This window comes from Anomaloglossus baeobatrachus, chromosome 3 (assembly GCF_048569485.1).
Source record: "Anomaloglossus baeobatrachus isolate aAnoBae1 chromosome 3, aAnoBae1.hap1, whole genome shotgun sequence".
Classification (NCBI taxonomy): Eukaryota; Metazoa; Chordata; class Amphibia; order Anura; family Aromobatidae; genus Anomaloglossus; species Anomaloglossus baeobatrachus.
The window spans coordinates 556,102,354-556,126,279 of record NC_134355.1 but is presented as its reverse complement, the minus strand read 5'-3'; the positions used below and the strand labels follow the sequence as shown (position 1 = coordinate 556,126,279).

The following is a 23,926-nucleotide window of genomic DNA, read 5'->3' as shown; positions in this document are numbered from 1 at the left end:
CAGACATTAAAAATAAAAAAAGAGAAAAATTCATGAGGGATAAAAAAAAGACTATGAAATGGGACAGGTTTTTTGCTGGACAAAAGATAATTCCAATAGATACAACAAAAAATCGTACATAAAAACAAAACGTCCAGGTGTATTTAATAAGGGATATTGGACAATGGTTTCTGAGTCTAGCGGCTCAGAAGAAGTAACTCAGGTTCCCTCCACTAGTGCGACTCTTCCATCCTCTGCCCCTTTAGGAGGCGCTGTAGGAGGGGTGGCAGAAAGGGGAAAAGGAGGCCTCGACTACTGCAACCTCCTGCTCTCTGGCCTCCCTTCCAACGCTCTTGCACCCCTCCAATCTATTCTAAACTCTGCGGCCCACTTAATCCATCTCTCCCCTCGCTACTCCCCAGCCTCGCCACTCTGCCAATCCCTTCACTGGCTTCCCATCACCCAACGACCCCAGTTCAAAACATTAACCATGACATACAAAGCCATGCACAACCTGTCTCCTCCCTCCTGTGACCTAGTCTCCCGGTACCTACCTACACGCAACCTCAGATCCTCACAAGATCTCCTTCTCTGATCCTCTCTTATCTCCTCTTCCCACAATCGCGTACAAGATTTCTCCCGTCCATCCCCCATACTCGAACGCTCTACCTCAGCACATCAGACTCTCCCCCTATCAAGGAAAGCTTCAAGAGGAACCTCAAGACCCACCTCTTCCAACAAGCCTACAACCTACAATAGCCCTCAGTCCAGTAGACCACTGCGCAACCAGCTCTGTCCTCACCTATTGTACCATCACCCATTCCCTGTAGACTGTGAGCCCTCGCGAGCAGGGTCCTCTCTCCTCCTATACCAGTCTGTTTTATACTGTTAATGATTGTTGTACGTATACCCTCTTTCACTTGTAAAGCGCCATGGAATAAATGGCGCTATAATAATAAATAATAATAATAAAAGAGGAGCACAGGGACGGAAGAGAAAATTTGTCTCATGGAGACAATAAATCCCGTTTTGAATGATATAACTAAACCTGGCTCAGTAGTTAATCTAACTGATCATGTATTGTCAGAAGATATGCAGGTTGTATTGTCAAAAGGATTAAATTTTTGTGTTCCACAAGCATTTGATTTTGTTGAATTTAGGATCGATTTATTTAAGGCAATAAGAAAAATTAACTTGTACAAATATTATCTTCCTGGTAAACCCTGTAAACCTATTTGGAAGGACAAAAACCTTTCTCTATGGATCCGTATAGCTTCGACTGTACTAAAGTATTTGACGACGAGCTTAAACGTGACTCAGAATTTCTTTTGAGTCTAAATGCAGATACAACAGGTAGGGCAGCTTGTTTTGAAATGGCAGATCCTCTGGTTTTTACAGGAGGGGTGAAATCTAACTTCTGTCCTCCTGTTACTCAAGGAAATTTGATTGATTTATTTCAGGATCAGGTTTTAAAAGAGGTAAAGGCTTTAATTTATCCAAAATTACCAAAAAATCTCAGTACCGGAGAGATGAATGCAGTTCAGATTATGCGTAGTTGGGAGGATGTTATTTTCCGCAAAGCCGACAAAGGCAGAAATGTTGTACTTCTCTCACGTGAATACTATATCAATGAGGCCAATAGACAATTAAGCGATAAGTAGTACATACACACCGTTGTTTTCTGATCCCACTTCTCGATTCAAAAGGCAATTAAAAAGCCTCCTGGATCGACATGTGGAATCAGGGCTTCTGAGCCGCAATCAGTCAGACAGACTTTTTCCTAATTTCCCTATCAGGGCTCATTGGTATTTTATTCCTAAACATCATAAAAATGAAAAAAATCCACCTGACCGTCCCATAGTGTCGGGCATAGGCTCCATCACGGAGCCTTTCTCCCACTATGTTGACTGGCTTATACGACCTATTTTGACAAAGATATCATCGTATATAAAAGACAGCGGTGAATTTATTAATCTACTGAATGACACTACCTGGCAGGATGGCTTCAATTTGTCCTCCATTGATGTAGAGAACCTCTACACCCGCATTCCACAAATGCAGGGTATAGAGGCAGTAAGAGAAGTTCTGAAAAACTGTGAAAAACAGACAGATTTTTGCGATTTTGTTTGTGAAGCTCTCACTTTTATTTTGACAAAAAACGCATTTATGTTCATGGACAGGTGGTACTTACAATGCGGTGGTACCGCAATGGGTACCCCTGTCACATGTGCACTAGCTAATATGTTTTTACGCATTTTTGAAAGCTGGTATATTTTTTCATTGCAGAACCCTTACATAAAAATCATTTAATTTTTTGCCAGATTTGTGGATGACATATTCATCGTGTGGGACGGATCAGCAACACTTTTTTCGGATTTTGTCCAATATTTAAACCTCTCAAACACGATGAATATGTCTTTCACTCATGTTTTTGGAGGTTTTTCTTGAAATTTCCTTGATGTGAACATCAGAATCCAGGAAGGGAAAATTCTAACTAAAGTATTTAGAAAACCTACTGCTTCTAACTCGATTTTGCATTTTGACAGTGCACATCCGTTTCACACAAAAGCTGCTTTGCCTTTCAGTCAATTCTTGAGACTCAAAAGAATTAACAACAATAAAAAAAACTATTTGTGAACAAGCTATGGATCTAAAACTACATTTGGAAGAGAGAGGTTATCCACAGGCCCTTTTGGATGACTCTCTAGCAAAAGCTGTAGAGAAACCAATTAGGCTTTTCAGTTGTGAAGGATACAAACAAAACAATAAAAAAACACCAAAAAGGTTTTTGTTCAACTTTAAATACGGTTCCCTTGATCAAAAAATAAAAAATGCAATTTATAACAACTGGCATATTCTAGAAAAGCGATGCAGATCTAAATGAAGTTACAAAATTAAAACCGTTAGTCACGTATCGAAGATGCAACAACTTAAAAGATCTTTTAGTGAAAAATAGGTTAAAACGCCCTACATGGGAAGAAGGTGCTCTGTTCAGATGAAACCAAAATCGAACTATTTGGGCCCAATACAAAACAATATGTTTGGCATAAAAGCAACATAGCTCAACACCCTGAACACATCATCCCCACTGTCAAACATGGAGGTGGCAGCATCATGGTTTCAGCCTGCTTTTCTTCAGCAGGGACAAGGAAGATGGTTAAAATTGATGGGAAGATGGATGGAACCAAATATAGGTCCATTCTTGAAGAAAACCTGTTGGAGTCTGCAAAAGACCTGAGACTGGGACAGAGATTTGTCTTCCAACAAGACAATGATCCCAAACATAAAGCAAAATCTACAATGGAAGTTCACAAATAAACGTATCCAGGTGTTACAATCGAGAATCTGTGGAAAGCGCTAAAAACTGCTGTTCACAAATGCTCTCCATCCAACCTCACTCAGCTCAAGCTATTTGCAAAGGAAGTTTGACACCCTGGCCTATCAGGTCGTCATAGGATATTGTGCAATCTGCCCTTCTGCACAGTATCCACTCCTCCCTTGTTAGGGATCCTGGTCCTTTGGTGTTGCTAACAGCTTAGCCAGTAAAAATCCTAGAAACACTTTACACCGAACCCACCAGACACACCATGGAGGGGCCTGAAGGGAATAGGGCTGCCCACATGGGGGGTTGGTAGGGAGAAGTGTAAAAGTGACAGAAAAGTGAAACAGGAGTGAAAGGAGGAGGAGGTGGAAAGTGACTCTCTGGGAGAGAGAGGTCACTGGTCCTGAGCAGGGCTCCTGGAGTTACTAGGTGGCAGACGTTGGTCCAGGCCTGGTAGGAGCTGGAACACCGGTCGCAGGGGATCGTGTCAAGGGGTACGGACTGCCGAGGAGGGCAGCCGGTGGCCTTGAGCCATCACCGGGCAGGGGCCAGAGCACGATGGGGTACGTGGACCCTAGGCCGGGAAGTAGCTTCACACATCCTGTAATTTACCCGACGGGGGTGAAGACTTCAAGATTCATCCCCAACCCGCTCTAAAATCGGGGTACTAGCACACCAATGGGATAGGACTTTCCCAAATACAGTCCAAAGAAATCCTACGCGTGAACCCTGAGAGCAAGCTCACTCCGTTAGGCATACGGGTGAGCGGGACCCAAAAAGTTTCAAGCTTTAGAGTCCAATTAGAGAGAAGGTGCCACGGAAAAGGCCACAGGCTAACAGCAACACCAAGGGCACAGATCTCAGCGTGCTCCCTCCAGGCTGCAGTGGTGCTCAGAATTCTGGTTTACAAGCTGTCGGTGTTGTTATTCCTGGACTGAGTGAGTACGCTGAAAAAACCCTTTTCCTCCATCTAACGGCACCCCAAACATCAACACCCAACGGGCCCTGGGGCAAAAACCCCCTACCCACGGAGGGGTTAAACATCCTGCTGCTACACCATTGCCACCGGGCTCCCCTAACAGCAGCGGTGGTCTCCTACATTACCATATACCGTGGGTGGCGTCACAAACTTCCAATCCCCCTGTACATAGTCCCCCTTTCATTGAGCGGCCGCACGACCCCCGGGTCCGGAGACCCCTCAAGCCACCGCGGATCCGGATTCGAGTAGCCCGGCTGCTGGCACAGGGGCGGCACAGAAGAATGGACAAGAATTTCAGTCTCTCAATGTGAAAAACTGATAGAGACATACCCCAAGCGACTTGCAGCTGTAATCGCAGCAAAAGGTGGCGCTACAAAGTATTAACTTAAAGGGGACGAATAATATTGCACGCCCCACTTTTTAGTTATTTATTTTAAAAAAAAAAGTTTAAAATATGCAATAAATTTAATTCAGCTTCACAATAGTGTCCCACTTGTTGTCGATTTTTCACAATAACATTAAAATTTTTATCTTTATGTTTGAAGCCTGAAATGTGGGGAAAGGTTGAAATATTCAAGGGAGCCGAATACTTTCGCAAGGCACTGTATATGATGTACCAGTCACTTATCTGGAGAATTCCATCTGATATAAGTGCAAATAGTATGCGTATTATAGCACGTACAGTATACAGGAGAATAATATATGACTGGTACATAGAGAGATGAGTAGCTTAATTTGCAGGCCCGTAGTCCAGTGATCAGACCAATAAGTGGCTACTGAATAGAAACCCTGTGACCACTTTCTATCTGACGACAGCCACTGTGCAGCCCTTGACAATGTCATGATAGGTATAGTAGGCTTACTGTGACTTCAGACATCAGATATTATGTCAGTCACATATTATCCTGTATATAACGTCTGATGTCTGTGCACAGTACAGTACATACAGTATACAAGAAAATATGTGATGGAATATGATATCCCTCCCACACTGCCCCTCTCCATAATGTCCCCCCACACCACTGCTCTCTAAAATAAACTTCCACACTGCCCATTTTTTCATTATCCCACCCTCACCACCCCTCTCCATAATATACCCCCTACACCACCCCTCTTCATAATATACCCCCTCCACCGACCCTCTCCATAATATTCCTCCAAAACCACCCCTTTCCATAATATTACTCTACACCATCCCTCTTCATAATATGCTGCCTACACTGCCCCTCTTCATAATATCCCTTCCACACCACTCCTCTCCATAATATTCTGCCCCACGTAACTCTTCATACTAACCACTCACACGGCCCCGCTCCATAATATCGCTCCCACATGGCCACTCTCCATAATATCCCTCCCACGGCGCCCCTCTTCATAATATCCCTCCCACACCACCCCTCTTCATAATATCCCCACACACTACTCCTCTTCATTATATCCCACCACACCTCCCCTCTCTATAATATCCTCCCACACCGCGCCCTTTCCATAATATTCTGCCCCATGTAACTCTCTATAATAACTGCCCACCCCATTCCATAATACACCGCTCCACTCCATAATTTCCCTATCACACCGTCCCTCTCCATAATATCTCCCCACACCACCCCTCTCCATAATATCCCCCCACTGTTCCTCTCCATAATATTCTCTCATACCATAAGTCTCCATAATAAACCCCCACACCACTCCTCTCTATAATAGCCCTCCCACACTGCCCCTTTCCATAATATCCCTCCCACATCACCTCTCTCCATAATATCCACCCACCGCCCCTCTCCATAATATCCCCCCACACTGCCCTTCTTCATAATATCTCCCATACCACCCCTCTTCATATGTCTCCACACCGCCCCTCTCCATATTATTCCGCCCTACATAACTCTCCATAATACCTACCCACACTGCCCCACTCCATAATATCCCTCCCACACCGCCCCTATCTATAATATCCCTTCCTCACCACCCCTCTCCATAAGATCCCCCCACTGCCCCTCTTCATAATACTCTCCAATACCAAAAGTCTCCATAATAAACCCCTACACCACCCTCTCCATAATAGCCCTCCCACACTGCCCGTCTTCATAATAGCCCTCCCACACTGCCCCTCTTCATAATATCCTCCCACACCGCCCCTCTTCAAAATATCCCTCTACACTGCCCCTCTCTATAATATTCCGCCACACATAACTCTACATAATATCCCTCCCCCACCGCCCCTCTCCATAATATCACCCACACTGCCCCACTCCATAATATCTCCCCACACAACCACTCTCCATAATATCTCTCCACACTGCCCCTCTCCATAATATCACTCCACACTGCCCCTCTCCATAATATCCTCCCACACCTATCTGAACATGCATGTTTATATAAGGATCAGGAGAAATACCTGCTGGCCAAGTGGGCAGGCAACTTTCTAAAGTAATTAGTCACCTTTAGTTTTTTTCAGTTTTGAACTGTAGTGTCTTCGAGGGATATAACATTGTGGTTTGACTTATCTATTGCATTCAGTCACAAAAACTGTGAGAACCACAAACTGAACCTCTGACATCATTGGTCATAAATCATATAATAAGGAAGAGATTTCTAATTATGATGCTCAACGATCATACCTTCTGCTTTATGTCCTCTGCCTTATTATTTCAATCCTGAACGTTTTTGGAAAAGTGCAGATCTCCATTTTTTGGGGCAGAAATTAATCTATTCATTTCATTTCATCAGTTTAAGTTATCTTGGTGCTTGTTCATCTATTCAAATCCATGACTTAATTTTAGGAAGTAAGAAATATTTACAAGCAATGAAGAAAGATGACACAAAAGAATTGCAATATATTAAAAGGACAGGTACATTCATTCTTTATGACAAAGTTGATTATATAGACCATTTTATCATACACATTACATTCTTTCTACTACATATGTCTCCTAACCCAAGTAATTGTCCATGGGCAACAAAGTCCCAACTGGTGTAACTGACTGCTATTTCTGGAAGACTTGTCATGGGTCACATGAACAGGTTTCACACTGGACATCAGAGATATTTCTCCTTATTTCAGCAGTACACACCCCAGGATTCCTCAATTACCAGGTGTAATGCAACATATTCTGATATTGGCAGTCATCCGTCATTACAGTTCTGGTGGATTTTGGTCCAGTTAGTCTTTTAAGCTTTGATTTCATATCAGCACCAAGGAGTCACTCTGTTGAAGGCCAAACTGTTCCTTGTAAGCATTGAAAAGATCTTGCAGACTTTTTATGTAGAGGGAATGATACGTGTCCACCTGCTGCTCGGAGGGATTCTCAATTTGAGGCACAGGGATAGGTTTACCAACTGAAAAGAAAGACATATGTTCAGTTTAAAATAATATCTGAATATTCATAGGTGTCAATGGCAAAGTTTGATCCTCTTGAGAAAAAAGAAGCCCACACCTTATGATTCACGCTGCATCCATTCTTATCGTGTTAATGACGGGCTGTGAAAACACTGCATGTGAAATGCTCAGCAAAATTGCAAATATTCTTATTGCACAAACTAATCTAAAAACTGCTCTTGGGCACTGTCTGAGGTCTCTGAGGTTAGAGCAGGTTATATATTCTTGAGATGCCACTGATTGCATAACCATGTCAGGATGAAAGAGGAAAGGGGGAGGAATAAGACACTGGCTGAAGAATTGAAGAAGAATGTGGAGAAAACATGTTTCACAAAGAGCTTTAATGAGATCTGATCTTGCATCTCCATAACCTGGCAGCTAAAATGGAAAACTACCGTGGCATGGAAAAGTGTGGGCACCCTTTGTCAAAATCAGAGTTATTGTGAACAGTTCAGCAAGTTGAAGATGAAATTATCTCTAAAGGGGGGTGCTTCTAGGTACAAACCATGCAGCGTGCCCAAACTATAGAAAGGCCCATTTTCCTTTTTTGTTAATTTAAAAATGTAATATATGAACATATATATGTCTATATATATCTAATATATAAAGCTGAGTGTATGTATGTATATATGTATGTATGTCCGCTACAGGAATTCACACTGTCGCATGTACAAGCACAAACTTTTGCACAGACACTCCATTTGACTCAGGGAATGTTATAGACTATGAGGGGAAATTTTAACCCCGGACTTTACAGTTATTCACCAAAAAAACTGCCTCAATTAAAGTCAATGAAGCTGGGAGCCACAATGCAGCCAGAACTTCAGAAGAATGCGCAGGCACACACTTAAATGGAATGTTGGCATGTCACAATGCAGCCAGGAACTAAAAAGTGGGGAGACAAAGGGCGCAATAGGGTCTTACCCGATATAACAAGTGGTGATAGGAAAGAAACAGTAACACTCACCTGATAGGGTTGTGCCAGTCACAACTCCTTCAAAAGCATGTGAGTGTCCGTGTGATTCAAGCAGCGGCCCCGTATAACAATATAGAATGTTGATTATATATAGAGGGAACCACGGGTATATGCCGCGCTTAAAAACCACTGAAGTGGAAATGATGTAAAAATTTCTCTTTTATTTACAGCATTCCTACGCGTTTCAGAGACAAAGACCATCTCCTTCTTCAGGGAAAAAAGAAATCATACAGACAATCAAAAGCTGGTATCTTATAAAGGATCCATACTGCCACGTTGACAACTATGATGTCAACCGTCCTTCAAGATTGCAGGGTGATGACTCATCAGCACATGGAGACAACAGACACATGGAGGAAAAAGAAAAAATCATTATATGAAATTTCCATATCGTTACCCATTCATGATTTATGAATTATCTCAGAGGGATATTTATAATAAAATTGTAAATAAAAAAATGTGTTTATTTGTGTTTATTTCTTGTGTGAGGAAAGAGTATATGGAAGCTTGAAAGGAAGAAAAAAAGAGTTAGAATAAAGGTTCGTACCTTTATTCTAACTCTTTTTTTCTTCCTTTCAAGCTTCCATATACTCTTTCCTCACACAAGAAATAAACACAAATAAACACATTTTTTTATTTACAATTTTATTATAAATATCCCTCTGAGATAATTCATAAATCATGAATGGGTAACGATATGGAAATTTCATATAATGATTTTTTCTTTTTCCTCCATGTGTCTGTTGTCTCCATGTGCTGATGAGTCATCACCCTGCAATCTTGAAGGGCGGTTGACATCATAGCTGTCAACGTGGCAGTATGGATCCTTTATAAGATACCAGCTTTTGATTGTCTGTATGATTTCTTTTTTCCCTGAAGAAGGAGACGGTCTTTGTCTCTGAAACGCGTAGGAATGCTGTAAATAAAAGAGAAATTTTCACATCATTTCCACTTCAGTGGTTTTTAAGCGCGGCATATACCCGTGGTTCCCTCTATATATAATCAACAATGCAGCCAGGGAAAGAGACAAACAGACAGAGATGGACAGAGATAGACAAAGAGACAGTCAAAAAGACAGGGAAAGAGACAGATAAAGAGACAGACAGACAGGTAAAGAGACAGACAGGGAAAGAGACAGACAGGGAAAGAGATAGAGAGACAGACAGGGAAAGAGATAGACAGACAGGGAAAGAGAGAGAGAGAGATAGACAGAGACAGACAGGGAAAGAGACTGACAGGCAAAGAGAGAGAGACAGACAGACTGGGAGAGAAACAGGGAGACAGTTACTATCCCGGGCAACGCTGGGTGCTACAGTTAGTATATACATATAGTTGACACCAGGAGTTTACAGACACTATCTAAAAAGACACGTATACATGTTTTTCTCACTATCTGACATGAAATCAGAATAAACCTTTCAAATAGAATTACCAAAGTTATTTATATTTGCCAAATACCAGAATAATGAGAGAAAGAGGGAGAGAGAATGTTTTAAGGCATTTTTATTACTTTCTGCAAAGTCAAAAGATTACATACATTTCATTAGGATTTGGTACCATTGTCCTTAAACTGTATGACTTGGGTCAAACATTTTGGATATCCTTCCACAAGCTTCTGAGAATAGTTGGTAGGAATGTGGGCCCATTCCTCCTGACAGAACTGGTGTAACTGAGTCATGTTTGTAGCTCTCCTTGCTCGCATCGCCCATTTCAGCTTTGCCCATAAATTTTCAATAGGATTGAGCTCACGGTTTTGTGATGGCCACTCCAAAATATTGACTTTGTTATCCTTAAGCCACTTTGTAACCAATTTGGCAGTATGCTTCGGGTTATTGTCCATTTGGAAGACCAATTTCCGCTCAAGCTTTAAGTTCCTGGCTGATGTCTTGAGATGTTGCTTCAGTATTGTCACATAATCTTCTTTCCTCACAATGCTATGTATTTTGTGAAGTGCACCAGTCCCTCCTGCAGTAAAACAACCCCACAACATGATGCTGCCACCTTCGTGTTTCACAGTTAGGATGGTGTTCTTAGGCGTCAAAGCTTCTCCCTTTTTCCTACAAACGTAACGATGGTCATTATGGCCAAACAGTTCAATTTAAGTTTCATCAGACCACAGGACATGTATCCAAAAATGAAGGTCTTTGTTCCTTTGTCAATTTGCAAACATAATTCTTGCTTTTTTATATTTTTTTGGAGTAATGGCTTCTTCCCGGCAGAGTGGCCTTTCAACTCTTGTTGATACAGTACTTATTTCATTCTGGATAATGACACAATCTTTCCAGCTTCCACCAGCATCTTCACAAGGTCTTTTGCTTTTGTTCTCGGGTTCATATGCACATGTCTGACCAATTCATGTTCATCTCTGGTACACAGAACCCGTGTTCTTCCTGAGCGGTATGTTTTTTTTATGTATTTTGTTTGTACCTGCGTATAATTGTTTGTACAGATGAACAAGGCACCTTCAGGTATCTGGAAATTGCATACAAGGATGAACCAGACTTGTGCAAGTCCACAATTCTGTATCTGAGATCTTGACTTATTTCTTTTGACTTTCCCATTATGTTACACAAAGAAGCAGTGTGTTTCAGGTGTGCATTAAAATACATCCACTGGTGTGTCTCTAATTACTTCAGATGTTGCCAATAAACCTTTCAGGAGCTTTTAAAGAGATTACATCATCATATGGGCTGTCCCATATTGTTTAAAGGCATCGTACTCTTAGTGCATGTAAACCTTTGACTTTGCAGAAAGTAATAAAAATGCTTTAAAACATTCTCTCTCTCATTATTCTGGCATTTGGCAAATATAAATAATTTTTGGTAATCCTAAGTGACCTAAAACGGGAAAGGTTCATCCCGATTTCATATCAAATAGTGAGAAAACATGCAGATGTGTCTTTTTAGATAGTGTATGTAAACTTCTGGCTTCAATTGTATATATACATATATATATGTTTTTATATATATATATATATATATATATATATATATATATATATATGTATATATATATATATATATATATATATGTATATATATATATATATACATATGTATATATATATATATATACATATGTATATATATATATATACATATATATATATATATATAAAAAAACATATATATATGTATGTATATATATATATATATATATATATATACATATATACACACACACACTGTATATATATTTTTATTATTTTTTTTGCCTAAAATACAAAGGAAATGTGTAATTAACTTTATGCTATTTAGGGATCATTTTTTATCTTCAACTTACGGTACTTCATTGTTCACAATAATAGTAATGTTGACCAGGGGTGCCCAAACTTTTGAATGCCAATGTACATTAAAAGCTATGCAGAAATCAGCTATAGCAAAACTTCATTCATTATATATTAAGCTTTCCTCCCTAACTATTACGTAAATAGGTAATTTTTCAAACCTAGTGAGATCAAGGGAAAAGGGTCACAACCTGTAACTCAAATGAATGTCCTTCATAAGGCTCAATTTATAAATTGGCAAGCCAACTCACACCTCATGTTAAAGTGAACCTGTCAGGTCCAATATGCACCCAGAACCACGAGCAGTTATAGGTGCATATTACAAAACCCTGCCTAACCGTCCCTGTATACACTAGCATAGATAAAGAGATCTTTAGAAAAAGTATTTCTAAAGATCTTTTACCGTATGCTAATGAGCGAAGGGATTAGACGCCTGGGCGTTAGTTCCCCTGGCTAGTCGCCCCCATTAGCATGTTAGTACACCCTTGTGGGCGTGCTAACATGCTAATGAATGCACAGACTCAGAGGATGATCTCACTCACCTCTCCACTGCCATTGCACCCAACGCTGGATTTCATGTCAGTGTGCATGACCCCGGAGTTTCAGTCATGCACACTACTTCAGTTTGAAGCCAGGACACGTACACCCGGCTTCATAGTGTGCATGACCAAAACTTCGGGGCCATGTGCACTGAGCCGAAATCCAGCATTTGGCGGTGATGGCGGCGGAGAGGTGAGTGAGATCATCCTCTGACCCTGCACATTCATTAGCATGATAGCACTCCCACATGTGTCCTAAGAAGCTAATGGAGCCCACTAAACAACCTACATAGAAGCTCCATAGTCATTGTCCATGTAATCCTATTTAAATTAAATACCAAACAATGTTTCCTTTATAGAAATCTTTAGAAAATTTATTTAAATGCGATTTAATAAAAAGTTTTTTTCAGGGACACAAAGAGAGTGCAACACATAGTGCAAAAATGTGCTTAAAAACATATACATAGCCAGTCAGGGAAGTGTGTCAGTACAGAACAGGCTGAGATAGGTACATGGCACAGCCCACATAACTGCAGTGTATCAGTATATCTGTCTCACATAATACAGTTAACAGCACAGTGAAGTACATTAAGTAACAATCAAACAGAATATCATATCATAGGAATGCACTGTGAACTTATAAAGACCCATATACAATGTCAGAATCACCATATATGCTGTCCTATGGGCATGAAACAGGACTCAAATGATTATAATACAAGGCTGTCCTGTGAGCATGAGCCATTGCTCAGATATGTGCAATGCAAGAGAGAAACCGTCCTTTCAGCAAGGAGGATGGCATAAATCCAAGGTATATGAAGGTACTATGACCAACCAGGAACGCTCCCGTGTTCAAGCCTGACACACCACCCTGCACCTCAACGCGTTTCACTTATCGCTTCATCGGGAGGTGCAGAGGTGACATCCAAGGCTGCTTATATCCAGAATGAACAATTCTTACCATCCTATTGCGGCGCGCCCCGGAAATCCGATGCCCACCCTCCACTGCGTCCGGCGTTCAGGAAGCGGGAGTGCGCATGCGCACAACCCGACAACCATTAGATCACCAGACACAGAGGGGAGGAGTGATCAGAGCCCCGTGCGCGCACAGGATGGAGTCCATAGCCACCATATTAAATGAGGGCATGCAACAGGGCAAATAAGAACCGAGCATGACAAGTAGTTACAGCAATAGATATATAACAAGTTGGACGGTATCCATAAAGTAATGTCCATAAAGTCTCTTAAATTGCGATTTGTCCAGATCTTGATAACGCAATCGATCCATATACATCTTCCTGTTCTAATGTCTCCATTATATGCAGATACAAGCAGCCATCTCTAAAAAGTATGAATTAATAATAAGAGAAAAATAGAAAAGAGATAAAAAAGTGATAAAAAAGAGAAGAATGTCAGAATATAAAACGGCAATTGGTACGCAACCACAAACCAATACCTCCACTAAACAATTGCAGACCGTGAGCAAAGACAATTAGATCAAAAAGGGCTTATAGTTGATCATATCATTCAGCCCCCGCGGTTTTACTGTATCAAGAGTTATGATCCATTTAGCCTCTTTCTTAAATATGGCATTTCTGAGATCGCCCCCTCTTGCACCAAGGTAAACTTTATCAATGCCTCTGAATCTGAGTAGCCGCCAATTGCAGTCATGACATTCCCTAAAATGTTTAGGAATGTTTTTTAGAAGCAGAATTTCTTCCGGTTTTGTGACTTTCGCCGCATTCCTGATATCACGAATGTGTTCCAGGATGCGTACCCGGAACTCCCGAGTAGTCAGGCCCACATAAATGAGGCCGCAGGGGCATATTGCCCAATAAATAATCCCAGTGGATCGACAATTTATGGAGTGTACAATTCTATAGGTATTCTCTCTAGAGGAATCCCAAAATTCACCCGTTCGATCCATCTGTGGGCAGGCCCCACAGTCCCCACAAGAGCGTGACCCCCATCTGGGACCCCTATTTGTCCCAAAGGTGTTCCTGACTACTGGAATATAAAGACTTTTCACAATTTGATCTTTTAATGTTTTAGATCTTTTTGGCGTCACTGCAGGTCCAGAGGTAAGTATAAGAGACAAATCATTGTCAGTGAGAAGCACTGACCAATATTTTTTGATAATGGAGAGCATCTCCCTCCATTGTCCATGATAGGGAGTGATGAAACGAACTATATCATCATTCTTTTTAGGGTGAGTTTTTAACAGGGCATCACGTGGAGTATCCCTTGCTCTGGCATATCCCTCCTGTATAGGTTTTTCTCGATAGTGCCGTGCCCTAAATCTTCTTTTTAGAGCCTCAGATTGTTGCTCAAATAAGACATTATCAGAACATACCCGTCAGGCCCGCAAAAATTGCCCTGTAGGAATGGAATTAATCACCTTTTTCGGATGTGATGATCTGGCACTCAAAAGTGAATTTACAGCCGTGGTTTTACGAAAAATATCTGTGCACAGTGTTCCGTCCGTCCCCTTCAATATTCGTACATCCAGATATTCGATTTTTTCACTGCTGAAGATATAAGTAAGCTTGATATTATTTATATTGTCATTGAGTCGCTGCATGAAAATATCCAACTGATTGATCTCCCCCTGCCAAATCAAAAAAATATCGTCGATGAAACGCAGCCACATGTGAACTGCGCCCATCTCAGATGCTGGAAAAGATATGGACCGTTCCCATAGTCCAAGAAAGAGGTTTGCGTATGAAGGCGCACAAGACGCCCCCATCGCAACTCCTCTCTCTTGGAGATAGAAACGGTCCTTGAATAAAAAGAAATTATGAGATAAAATAAATCTAAGTAGAAGCAGGAGGAAATCAATCAGCTGCACATCCAGCTCAGTGGATCGTAGAAAAAAATCAACAGCAGCAATGCCATCCTCATGGGGTATAGAAGTATATAGCGACTCAACGTCAGCAGTGACCATAATGATGTCAGACTCAAATGTAATACCCTCCAGACGATTCAAGAACTCTGTGGAGTCCCGAATGTAGGACGGGAGGGTAATAACAAGGGGTTGTAAATAATAGTCCAGGAACCTGCAAGCAGGCTCACGTAGGCTATTATTACCGGACACGATTGGCCTGCCAGGTGGACAATCAACATTCTTGTGCACTTTCGGCTATGGGAACGGTCCATATCTTTTCCAGCATCTGAGATGGGCGCAGTTCACATGTGGCTGCGTTGATTTGGCAGGGGGAGATCAATCAGTTGGATATTTTCATGCAGCGACTCAATGACAATATAAATAACATCAAGCTTACTTTTATCTTCAGCAGTGAAAAAAATCGAATATCTGGATGTACGAATATTGAAGGGGATGGACGGAACACTGTGCACAGATATTTTTCGTAAAACCACGGCTGTAAATTCACTTTTGAGTGCCAGATCATCACATCCGAAAAAGGTGATTAATTCCATTCCTACAGGGCAATTTTTGCGGGCCCGACGGGTATGTTCTGATAATGTCTTATTTGAGCAACAATCTGAGGCTCTAAAAAGAAGATTTAGGGCACGGCACTATCGAGAAAAACCTATACAGGAGGGATATGCCAGAGCAAGGGATACTCCACGTGATGCCCTGTTAAAAACTCACCCTAAAGAGAATGATGATATCGTTCGTTTCATCACTCCCTATCATGGACAATGGAGGGAGATGTTCTCCATTATCAAAAAATATTGGTCAGTGCTTCTCACTGACAATGATTTGTCTCTTATACTTACCTCTGGACCTGCAGTGACGCCAAAAAGATCTAAAACATTAAAAGATCAAATTGTGAAAAGTCTTTATATTCCAGTAGTCAGGAACACCTTTGGGACAAATAGGGGTCCCAGATGGGGGTCACGCTCTTGTGGGGACTGTGGGGCCTGCCCACAGATGGATCGAACGGGTGAATTTTGGGATTCCTCTAGAGAGAATACCTATAGAATTGTACACTCCATAAATTGTCGATCCACTGGGATTATTTATTGGGCAATATGCCCCTGCGGCCTCATTTATGTGGACCTGACTACTTGGGAGTTCCGGGTACGCATCCTGGAACACATTCATGATATCAGGAATGCGGCTAAAGTCACAAAACCGGAAGAAATTCTGCTTCTAAAAAACATCCCTAAACATTTTAGGGAATGTCATGACTGCAATTGGCGGCTACTCAGATTCAGAGGCATTGATAAAGTTTACCTTGGTGCAAGAGGGGGCGATCTCAGAAATGCCATATTTAAGAAAGAGGCTAAATGGATCATAACTCTTGATACAGTAAAACCGCGGGGGCTGAATGATATGATCAACTATAAGCCCTTTTTGATCTAAATGTCTTTGCTCACGGTCTGCAATTGTTTAGTGGAGGTATTGGTTTGTTTTTGCGTACCAATTGCCGTTTTATATTCTGACATTCTTCTCTTTTTTTATCTCTTTTTTATCTCTTTTCTATTTTTCTCTTATTATTAATTCATACTTTTTAGAGATGGCTGCTTGTATCTGCATATAATGGAGACATTAGAACAGGAAGATATATATGGATCGATTGCGTTATCAAGATCTGGACAAATCGCAATTTAAGAGACTTTATGGACATTACTTTATGGATACCGTCCAACTTTGTTATATATCTATTGCTGTAACTACTTGTCATGCTCGGTTCTTATTTGCCCTGTTGCATGCCCTCATTTAATATGGTGGCTATGGACTCCATCCTGTGCGCGCACGGCGCTCTGATCACTCCTCCCCTCTGTGTCTGGTGATCTAATGGTTGTCGGGTTGTGCGCATGCGCACTCCCGCTTCCTGAACGCCGGACGCAGTGGAGGGTGGGCATCGGATTTCCGGGGCGCGCCACAATAGGATGGTAAGAATTGTTCATTCTGGATATAAGCAGCCTTGGATGTCACCTCTGCACTTCCCGATGAAGCGATAAGCGAAACGCGTTGAGGTGCAGGGTGGTGTGTCAGGCTTGAACACGGGAGCGTTCCTGGTGAGTCATAGTACCTTCATATACCTTGGATTTATGCCATCCTCCTTGCTGAAAGGACGGTTTCTCTCTTGCATTGCACATATCTGAGCAATGGCTCATGCTCACAGGACAGCTTTGTATTATAATCATTTGAGTCCTGTTTCATGCCCATAGGACAGCATATATGGTGATTCTGACATTGTATATGGGTCTTTATAAGTTCACAGTGCATTCCTATGATATGATATTCTGTTTGATTGTTACTTAATGTACTTCACTGTGCTGTTAACTGTATTATGTGAGACAGATATACTGATACACTGCAGTTATGTGGGCTGTGCCATGTACCTATCTCAGCCTGTTCTGTACTGACACACTTCCCTGACTGGCTATGTATATGTTTTTAAGCACATTTTTGCACTATGTGTTGCACTCTCTTTGTGTCCCTGAAAAAAACTTTTTATTAAATCGCATTTAAATAAATTTTCTAAAGATTTCTATAAAGAAAACATTGTTTGGTATTTAATTTAAATAGGATTACATGGACAATGACTATGGAGCTTCTATGTAGGTTGTTTTGTTGCTAATGGGGAATCTCCATGCTACATGCTATATGGTTATTATGGACCTAGTTATTCAATTTTTCTTTGTGTAATGGAGCCGACTAGCCAGGGAAACTAACGCCCAGGGGTCTAGTCCCTTCGCTCATTAGCATACAGTAAAAGATCTTTAGAAATACTTTTTTTTTAAAAGATCTCTTTATCTATGATAGAGTATAAATGGACGGTTAGGCAGGGATTAGCAATATGCACTCAGAACTGCTCGTGGTTCTGGGTGCATATTGGACCTGACAGGTTCCCTTTAAGGGAACATAAAAGGAATCTGTCAGCAGGTTTTTTTCTATGTAATCTGAAGACATCATGCTGTGTTGGTTAAAACACTGAATTCAGACATATGTCTCTTGTGTCCCTTATCAAGCTCCATGCTGTTGTTTACTTGCAATAATTGTTTTAGCAACAGGAGTTTATCATTGCCGGCCTATATCAGCTACAGCAGCACCACCTGCCTGGTATGTTAACAACATCTGAACAGGGAGCCGCAGAATAGACCCAAAACGAATTAAGGCACCCAAAAGAATTCACCAAAGGACAGAAAATAATAGGTAGTGACTCAAAAGAAATATTAACCTATAAAAATACGAGTCAAAAGTCCACCAAAACATTGTATGGAAAAAATTCAATTTATTGAACATATATCATAAAGGAGTAAACAATACAAAACAACAAAAATAGGTGCTCAGTAAGGAAACCAAGTAAGGGGGCACATAGCATTGCAGGACAAAAATGTATAGATAGGGTGAGTATAAAATGCATGTGTGTTGTCCAGGGCTATGGAGTACTCGGTCCTGGGCCGTATATGTACGGGGATGCTGTGTTGTATAATGGCCAATGCCCGCTGTGAGGTAAAGCCTGGGATATGAAGAGGAATTATGACGAGAAGTCATAATTGCTCTCATCACTCCCTGGCAGTGCCCCCCTCCCTTCTTGTTCCAAATGTACAGCATCTGGAAGGTGTCACATTCCACTTACACAACTCATGGCCATCTCCTCTGATATGGAGATGAGATGATGTGAGGACAATGGATCCAGGATGACTCCCTGCCGTCACCCTGTAACGAGAGTTGTATCTCATTAGCAAGGCTTGGAAGTAGCCAGACAGAACGACTCCAGTAAAAAATGGTTCATATCTCGCAAGCCATATCTCCGATAAATATGGCAACCATAACAATGGTGTCTCCGCATGTGGACGATGCTGGCACACCCTTTTTATGGAAGTAGGACATTGGGAAACACACCAAACGTGATATCAGCCATATGGGAACTCGTAGACAGGTCATGAGTCCCCTCGTTCTGTAGCTAAATTCATAACTGTCACAATGAGAGCATTGGCGTCCGCCTACGACGCTCCCAGGCAAAGTTATAGCCAAAATCCCCTTTGCTGGATAATTCTGATCCATGCAGGGGGAGTGGCAGTGCTTCCCTGTGAGGTCACTAAGGTAGGAGGGGACCTGGATTTGGCCAGGTTGATAACCCTACTTCGGCCATTTTCCAGTGTTCTTCTGCTCGGGGGCCTGGTTGGGACAGACCTGTGAGAGAGTTCCTGGAAACCTGGTCTACAGCGCCCCCCTGTGGCCAGACACACAAGGTAACTGATTGAATTGCATACCTGTTGTAAACCATGCTTTATCTGTAACTGTACTCTGACATATGTATATTCTGTAGATTCCCTATTGTGTATATTGTAGTTCTAGTGTGCTTTAGGCTGATTAAAGTATATAATTAATCTTGAGCTGTTCTGTTATCTCGATCTCGAATCCCACGTCTGTGTGTTCGGCTAATAGTTACCGTAAATCGGTTGGTGGCAGCGAATTGTGCCAAGGATTATTGTGGGGAGGCCAGTGAGATTCGGGAAGATATTATATATTCCGCCCGCGGAGGTCGGGGGAATATATACCCTACTCTCACCGGGGACCCTTCAATAATCGGCATAAGTAGTATAGCGGCCTCCTTGCTTATTGTCGGGCAATTCCATAATTGGCCTGACTATAAGAGGGGCGCTAGAGAGCGCGTCACGTGCTCTGTCTGTCGGTCGGGAGGTATAAAGGAGGGTTGACCCCTGCTTGTTACCCCCCGATCGTGACGTACTGGTAGCCAGCGCGGGGGATTTCGGAGTGACCCCCCCGGTGGTTTGTGACATATTGGTGGCAAGCGGTGGGATCGAGATAATAGTGTGTGTGAGTGTGAGACCCATACTCCCAGACACTAAAGACTGCCTGCAGCAGCTGTGGCTGCTGGGGTCTTCAGACTAGCTCAACACTAGAGTGTCAGAGTGCAGATACTGTAAGGTGTGTGGAGGCATCAGGTGTCAGTTCTGTGTCAGTGACCAAAGGTCTGCAAGAATGGCTGATGGCACCAGGAGCAGAGCTATGCAACTGGCCAATGCTAAAGCAGGAGCCGAAGAGAGGGAGGACGGTGCTGTGGACAGTAATGAGGAGGTTGCCCACGAGTCCTCCAGGAGCTCGACGCCAGAAAACAGCTCTGCAGAGGACATTGCACAACCGGGCACTGCTGGACAAGATGAGGAGCAGCTCGCCCAAGGGTCCTCAACGAGCCAGACGCCAGCCCTCCGCTCTGCAATGGACAGTGAAGCACCAGGCTCCGCAGCGGGCCGCAGATCACCACGTGCCATTCCACCGAGCCTGGGAGGCTCGGATAGCCTTCTTCAAATGGCTATGGCCCTACGCCAGGCTGGAGACCGGGAGGGCTACAAGGAACTCATGGCCGAGCGTGAGCGGCAAGCAGCGCGTGAAGAGCGCCAGGCAGAGCGTAACTACCAGCTGCAGCTAGCTCAGCTCCGGCCCTCATCAGCCACCCGTGACCTTCCAGACACCAAACTTCCAAAGGTCCGTGTTGAGGACTTCCCAGTGCTGGAGAAGGATGGAGACTTGGACTCTTTCTTGACTGCTTTTGAACGGACTTGCTTGCAGCATCATCTGAACAAGGACCAGTGGGCCAAATACCTGACCCCCCGTTTAAGGGGTAAGGCCCTGGATATCCTTGGGGACTTGCCTGCTGAGGCGGATCAGGGCTACGACACCATCAAGCGGGCCCTGATCCAGCAGTACAACCTCACCCCGGAGTCCTACCGCAAGAAGTTCCGGACGCTGCAGAAGGGACCAAAGGACTCCTGGGCTGACCACCGGCGGGCACTTGCCCGAGCTGCCGACCACTGGACCCAAGGCCTGCAGCTTTCCACCGGACCGGAGATCCTGGACTTGTTCATCACGGAGCAACTCTTGTGGAACTGCCCTGAGGATCTCCGCCAGTTCATCCGAGACCAGAAGCCAAAGGGATCCACGGCTACAGCTGCCCTGGCAGATGACTACACCAACAATCGGGCTCCTGAAGCCAGGAGAGCAGCCACCAGCAGCACCTGGAGAGGGGGTAAGATGAACTCTGCGACTGCCCCACCTGCCCCTAGACTGCAGGGGGTGTCCCCCTCAACTCCCCTCTCCAGGCCCGTGGCAGAACCAAGACGGTGCCACCAGTGCAACCTACCTGGACACTTCAAGGCCATGTGCCCTCAGCGTCCCAAGGCCCCGGCTCCGTCCCCGTCCCAAGGGCCGCCCAAGGTGTATTGTGTGGGTGGGGGTGGTGGTAGGTCCCTGGACAGCTTCCAACCTGTCACCGTCGGCCAGTCTGTGACCATAGGACTGCGAGACAGCGCCTCGGAGGTGACTCTGGTGCGGCCTGAGATGGTGTCCCCCCAAGACTTGATCCCTGGAAAAACCCTCGCTGTCTCCGGGATTGGAGGCATTGACCCGGCGCTGCCTGTTGCTGACATTTATGTGGACTGGGGCGCGGGGCGAGGGGTGAGAGAGGTGGGGGTAACTGATCGGATCCCTGCAAACGTGCTACTTGGGACAGATTTGGGGCAGATAACCTCCCAGTTTGGGCCCCAACCAAGGGCTGAACCGTCAGCCAGTGCTGACATGACTCCTGACAATGTTAATGTGTTATCTATGAATGATGTAAGGGAGGAGGGAGTGAACTCTGATATTTCTGCTTGCACAGACACCATAGACACACACTCAGCTGCAGCTGTGACAGGGGAGGGGGTCAGAGAAAGGTGTGACAATGCCTCTACAAGTAATCAGCCTGTGAGCTGGGATCTGCTGCCCTCTGCAGGGATAAGCAGAGAGCAGGGTGCTGCAGGGGGAGGACCAGTGTGTGGGGTGGGGGCTACCACAGCAAATGTGGGGTCCCCAGAGATTTCACAGCGGGGTTCTGTTGCTGCAGGAGGGGAACAGGCAGGTGAGATTGGGGCCGGTCCAGGAGCGGAAGTGCTCCCAGGTAAGATCTCGGTGCATGGTTCCCCCACAACCGGGGTGTCAGGAAGCCAGGTAGGTCTGCCTGAACCGGCGACTTGGTCAGGAACGGAGGAGGAGCAGGCACGACCCACGGTCGCAGCGGCTGTGGCCGCTGTCACCCGCAGTGGGAGTGCTGGAAGCCAAGGGGCCTCCCGGAGGTCCGATAGCTCTTCCCCTTCTGACCAAGTGGCAGCCGAGTCAGGTGGAGGCCAGGACACAGGTCCCGGGGTACTGACTGAAGATGTGACAGTCTCGTCGATTCTGGCCACATCTAGTCAGGAGTTTCAGGCAGCGTTAGAAGCTGACGACAGCCTGAAAGCTCTAAAGGAGCAGGCGGCACAGCCTCCCTCGGACTCGGACCCGGAGCGAGTGGTCTGGGACCAAGGACGGCTGTACCGGGCCACGGTCCAGCAGGGTTCACCGGAGGCGTGGCCCAGGGACCGACAGTTGGTGGTACCCTATCCGTTCCGGACGGAGTTGTTGCGGATCGCACATGAGATTCCGATGGCCGGACACCTAGGGATCGCTAAGACCAAGGCCAGGTTAAACCAGCATTTCTACTGGCCAAAAATGGGGGCCGATGTGGCTGCCTACTGCCGTTCGTGTGAAACCTGTCAGAGAGTGGGGAAGGCGGGGCCACGCCCCAAAGCCCCACTGGTATCTCTGCCCATCATCGATGAGCCTTTCAGGAGGGTGGCTGTGGATCTGGTCGGCCCGCTGGCCATCCCCAGCAGCTCCGGGAAACGCTTCATACTGACGGTAGTGGACTATGCCACCCGGTACCCAGAAGCAGTGGCCTTGTCGTCCATTCGGGCTGACAAGGTGGCCACCGCATTGCTGGAGATTTTCTCCCGAGTGGGTTTTCCCCAGGAAATGCTCACTGACCGGGGGACCCAATTCATGTCCCAGCTGATGGAGGCCCTCTGTAAGCAAGTCCAGGTGCGACATCTGGTGGCCAGCCCGTACCATCCACAGACTAATGGCCTGTGCGAGCGGTTCAATGGCACCTTAAAGCAGATGCTTAAGATGTTGGTCGACTCCCATGGGCGTGACTGGGAGCGGTATCTCCCACACCTGTTATTTGCTTGCCGGGAGGTTCCACAGGCCTCAACAGGATTCTCACCGTTTGAGCTCCTGTACGGGCGACGTGTGCGGGGCCCCCTGGCTCTGGTGAAAGAGGCTTGGGAAGGGGATTTGGCCACCCCTGGAGTGTCGGTTATCGAGTATGTCATGCGCTTCCGGGACAAAATGCAGGCCTTGACGCAACTGGTACACGACAATATGGCTCAAGCCCAGGCCGATCAGAAGCGTTGGTACGACCAGAACGCTTGTGAGAGGACCTACCAAGTGGGTCAAGAGGTGTGGGTACTGGTCCCCGTACCACAGGACAAGCTTCAGGCAGCCTGGGAAGGCCCATACCTCGTGTACCAGCAGCTCAACCCTGTGACGTACCTGGTCACCCTGGACCCTGCCCGTGGAAGGCGGAAGCCCTTCCATGTGAACATGATGAAGGCACATCATGAGCGGGAGGCATGTGCGCTCCCCGTGTGCAACCTGCCCGAGGAGGGAGA

General features: G+C 44.5%; 1 protein-coding gene across 1 annotated transcript in view; it reads right to left on the bottom strand.

The window, feature by feature from the left end:
- Positions 1-7,117: 7,117 nt before the first annotated feature.
- Positions 7,118-23,926, bottom strand: part of LOC142296810 (diacylglycerol O-acyltransferase 2-like) — a 62,716-nt gene continuing 45,907 nt past the window's right edge. Inside the window, exon 9 of the mRNA XM_075340821.1 lies at positions 7,118-7,616. Coding sequence (XP_075196936.1) covers positions 7,462-7,616 — 155 coding nt within the window. The 3' untranslated portion in view covers positions 7,118-7,461. The remainder of the gene's footprint in view (positions 7,617-23,926) is intronic.